The sequence below is a fragment of the Anopheles darlingi genome, chromosome 3 (genome assembly GCF_943734745.1).
Source record: "Anopheles darlingi chromosome 3, idAnoDarlMG_H_01, whole genome shotgun sequence".
Lineage (NCBI taxonomy): Eukaryota > Metazoa > Arthropoda > Insecta > Diptera > Culicidae > Anopheles > Anopheles darlingi.
In genome coordinates this window covers 66,213,468-66,218,467 of record NC_064875.1, presented here as the reverse complement: position 1 = coordinate 66,218,467, position 5,000 = coordinate 66,213,468, and the positions used below count along the sequence as shown (strand labels likewise).

Sequence of the window (5,000 nt, the reverse complement as noted above, 5' to 3'; positions counted from 1 at the left end):
TTGCAAAAGGTGGAATGTGAATTTAAAGAAGGAAAGGTAGGTCAAACGAATATTGTAGATCTGAATTTGGCCTCCAAAGTCCACGGTGAATAACTTTGCCACTATCCCTGCTGCCGGTCGCATGCAGGAGCGTCGGCTAGCTAGTGCAGTGAATTCCTTCACGCAAAGCCTTTCGTACGGATCCACGTACATGAAGACACACGTGAAGGCACTGTTGAGTATCACAGCCTGCTGCTACTACGATGATGTCACACGGTTAACATAACCGCTCCACAACGCACATGGTTACTGTGTTTTCCTCCCGACTCGCAGGAATGGACGGGTGATGACCTGTTTATTGGATGCTGTATGTATTGTGTGCCGATAAGGCTGATAGCGTCTGTATCTCCCACACATCTCACGCCAATCCGACCTTGGGCGGAATGATTGATTTGGCTAACCCTACCCCATAACCCTTATGGTGGGATCTGTCGCAGTGGCCATCTCTCTGCGTGCCGCGCTGCGCGTGACGGTGGTTGGCTCAGTAGTTGCACAGCTGGTAATTACAAAAGTCGCAGTACTGATAGCCCTGGCCACCGGTGACGCTGTTACAGGTCGTTTCGTATGTTTGTAGTTGCAATGCACATCCCCGATCGGTAACGTACTGGCCCAGGTTGGGAGCTGAAATGCGCCAAAATGGATCGTGTGAAATCAAAAAGGGTCCGTTAGGAGATCCTAGCTTCCGCAAGGGAAGTTACCCTTACCCCAGCGCTGCACTCGGTAGCAGACGTAACCGTAGTTCTTGGGCCACGGTCTAATTGTGGTTAGCGGTGGATACCAGGGGCCCAAGGTTGGGTAAAACGGTGTCGTTGGATAGGTCGTTGGATATGTCGGAGGGCCCGTTGGATTCACTATACCGCTGCCTCCGCACACTATGGCTTCCAGTGGATTGTAGCCACAATTCTGACAAAAGTAGCACACTACCTGCGCGTTGACTGCAAAGAAAAGCAGTTGGTGTAGTCATTCCAACGTATGTTAGATCCGCTGCACACTGCAAATCACACACACATACACACACATACACACATATGTTTCACACGAAACACCTACCTCCATTGGCCACCACCAGCAGTAGCAGCAGGCACTTTGAAACTAAACTGACGGTACGTCCCATCGTATGTGTACGATCTGAACTAGGAGCACGCTTGACTGAAACAGACTGGGTGGTTCGCTAGTGGTTTTAATAACCGAAACCGTCTATCGGTGGTATCTCACGAGCCGGTACGGCGTTGTCTCGGTGTTATCAGAGACAACCCGCTAAGCACAGAGCGCGACCGAGCTAGCCCGATAAAGTATGATCGAGAGGCTAGCAATACATTTTTTTAAGAGTAGAAATCTAATCAAACGCGGAATGCAAATTTCATCGCGGTGGAAAATCGGAAAGGGAACCGCGTAGTTTTGAGCTACGAGCCCTATTCCCGCGATAACTTCCCCCCTGGGCTGTCAGGTGTCCCAGGTGTCTCGATGTTGTGATTACACCAGAAAAGTGTATTATAATCATGAGACCGTAATGACAATGCAGAAGATACGCGAGATGCGATTGGAGTGGGGGATTTTTTTTTTGCCAGCAATTTCGAAACCACGGACTCATCATGGTTCAGGAATGTGGGCTCATGACGACGGTTATCGAAGGTGCCCAAAATAATGGTGCATTCTTCGGCAGATGATTCGCAATCTGCATAATATTTATTGTCTGCCACTGAATTGGGTAGCACTGCGTCTGGTATGTAGTCAGTCTGGTTTGAGGTGGTTTGAAGTGCTGATGGAAGTGGATGATTGATAGCGACATTCCAACGAACGTAATCGTTTGTAATTTCAAAATATGTCACAGTAGGCCATACGTTCATAGTAGGCTATGGAAACGAGATTGCTGCATTACGCTAAAACAGGCTACTACTAACATGGCGACCAACATGAAAAGTATACTAGTCCTCGCGTTCAACCTACCTTGTTCAGTCTACTAATGCTTCGGTATCGATCCGTGATGACAGCGCGTCACAGGACGAGCGCAAAAATAGAAACATCAAACATTTCTTTTTGAGTATTTTGTTGATCGAACACACCGCTCACCTCTCGATTCGCCCGCCCTGTTGTCCTTCACAATGTACCACTGTGTGGCGCAGGATTTCCAGCGATTTCCGCTGCAGTAAGGGGAGCGCGAAGCGTACCTTTCGGACGTGAAATACACGTGGAATTGATTGGCAGTAGCGCCAGCAGTCAAACAGTTCATCGTCACTGTTCACCGATCGACCAATAGTTTCCAGCCATTGAGGTGTCAATTACACGTGATAGTGACGGGCTTAACACCTTAGCTATATTGCTGCAAAGTTTCACCTTCACGAGAACAGCAGCAAACAGAAGGCCGCCCACACCAATTAACCATTCTGCAGCGAAACAATGTAACGAACTTCTGGCGTTCGTTCTGGCGCTGCGAACAAACGTTTGGCACGTTGTCAAAACCCCCATGACACGTGACCTCCAGCGGTAACCAGCATGACGAAGATGGATGGATTGAATCGATGTTTTTCACCGAAATTCCTCTCGTAACCTTCACTTGTCGACTACGAATTTGACTCAAAACTCAAAAATGTACGGTACTTTTCATTGTAGCCCACCGAACCATACTCCACCTTCACTGGAAGCGGAAGCAAAGGTAACCGAGCGGCGATCCAGGCGGGCAGCACGAGTTCCGGTTCGCAAAGCTCCACCAGTGGTAACAACGGAGCTGCTAGTGGAACCACGAACACCACGAGTGGCCGCAGTTCCTCGCTGGCCCAACGGAGAGCTCAGTTTCAGGCGAACCGTCAAAACTCGGAAGCCCACGATCGCCGCCATCCGCCGCTGGTGCGGGCTATGTCCGCACCGATCCGGCCAGCTGATCCCGACACATCAAAGTTCCTGCAGAGCAAGAAGAAACCTCGCCGGAGGAAAGTATTGAGGTAAGGTGTTGTTGCCGGATGCATGTACCGCTTTCTGATTCTGATTCAACGCATGAACCGCTTTCTGTTTTTTTTTGCAGAGAGAAAGACGAATACAATATCTGCGAAGAGGATGAGTACAGTGATGAAGGTGGCAACATTATCTGTAGCAGTGGTAGCAGCAGCAACGGTACCGGTACCCTGTCAGCGAACGGTGGTGGTACAGTCAAGGGTTTGGCCTCCAACGGTGCTCTACCGTTGCGGTCTCGCTCCGTACTAGGTGGGGCGTGTGATATCGAGACCCTCGTGTCACTCCTCAGCTCCGGTGGCAGCGATTCCGAGAAGGAGCAGGAACAGCAACACTCGACCCAGAACATTGTACCGAACGGATCGACGAGCGGGCACGGTGCCGGGTCCGGTGTGACGTCTCCGGCCTCCTTTAGGCAGCCCTTTACGTCCGCCCACCTCAAGGGACGCGCACCGATGCTGAAGAAGACCGGTAAGTCGGTGTCGTTCCAGGAGAGCGACCTCAAACCACCGGTCGCCAACGCCGGGCTCAATCGAGACTACCGGAAACCCACGTTCCAGCCCACGAACGTAGCGAACCGTGTTCGACGTGCCGTTCATACGCTCAACGCCTTTCAGCTCAAGGACCGCGAGAAGAGGTAATGCAAAACGAGTTCTAATCTGTCCCCAACTGCCTCTGAGGGTCACTCACTCCGATATTATTTTCAATCCGTCTCGACTCTGCGCTGACAGCGACGAGAAGGAGGCGAACGAAGAGAAGTGCCCTTCCGATTGGCTAAACGGAGAGAAGGACCCACAACGCCCGAAGGACAGCTCACCATCGGCCGATCATCAGACGAAGCAAAGTCCGGCCGGTGCCGGTGGCGGCAAAGCCACCGAGACCACCGGCAAATCTTCCACTGCGGCAGTCGGGACGAACGGGGATCTGCTGCAGTCCCCGAAGGAGCAGGAATGCTATCGGCTGTATCTGAAGATGTCGAAGAAAGGATTGGCCGTCTCGTATGATACCATTCTGCGCGGGATGCTTACACCGACCGAGCTGCGGGTGCTACAGAAGAAGAAAAACCGATGCCAGCTTGGTGACGACGGGGACGGTGCGAAGGATGAAAACCTGATCGGATCGGAAGACGATATGTTGTCACCGACCGAAAATGATCCACTATCGATCGCCATTACCGATCCTTCGCTAAAGGAGCATGAACTCTTTCCTCTTCCATCCCAAACCGCTACTAACGCCGGTCTTGGTATACTAACGATTCCCGAGGAACCATCGGTGATTGAACACGAGATCAAAGCTAGTGACTCCGACAGTGGTGCTGGTCCTGCTGTTGCTGCTGATGTGTCCTAAGTTTGCTGATCAGCCAGAAATTTAAAGTTGTTAAACTGTGTGTGTGTGCGTGTGTGCGAAAACTTTTGATTTGCATTGCAAAAACTGTGATAGTACTGCAGTAGTGTGCTCGAAACGGATACGCGCTGTCGTGTTGCACTTGTGCACTCTCTCTCTCCCTCTTTTCGTTCGTTTTGTTGTTCGTTACGTTTGCCTATTAGGGGGATGTGATATGCCTTGTTGTTGATGTTGATGTTGTTGTTGTTGTTGCTGTTATTGTCGCAGTTATTGCGTCGATAGATTTGATTTCGTTTTTGCTTTTCCACTTGGAACTGTTTTTCGCGTCAAGTGTTTCAGTCTCAGTCTCTGCATTTGCTGCGAGTGCTTCTTCTACTCCTTCATCACACGCCGACATCATCATGTTCATAGTGCTTATCGGTTTATGCCTGAAGGGGTGGCCTAGAAGTAGGCACAGTAGAAGAAACAAGCGCACAAATAAATAGATGAAATAGAACATTCCCAAAGGCCGTTGCCCATTTCTTTCTCAGCGTCAAACCAACTCCATTCCGTCGTTCCTGGTCCAGAACAAAAAATGCCTCAGTACTTTACGATCTAAGTAGCCATGGAACACTGCTCCGTGGTTTTAGGATGCTTTTGTTTTTACTCTACTTTATATTTTCCTGCAAAAT

General features: G+C 50.2%; 1 protein-coding gene across 1 annotated transcript in view; it reads left to right on the top strand.

Moving 5' to 3' along the window:
• The window catches only part of LOC125955719 (mucin-19), an 8,358-nt gene extending 3,560 nt beyond the window's left edge, over nt 1-4,798 (top strand). Inside the window, exons 4-6 of the mRNA XM_049686863.1 lie at nt 2,650-2,978; nt 3,059-3,622; nt 3,717-4,798. Of these exons, the coding sequence (XP_049542820.1) occupies nt 2,650-2,978; nt 3,059-3,622; nt 3,717-4,332 (1,509 nt within the window). The 3' untranslated portion in view covers nt 4,333-4,798. The remainder of the gene's footprint in view (nt 1-2,649; nt 2,979-3,058; nt 3,623-3,716) is intronic.
• The last annotated feature ends 202 nt before the right edge of the window (nt 4,799-5,000 follow it).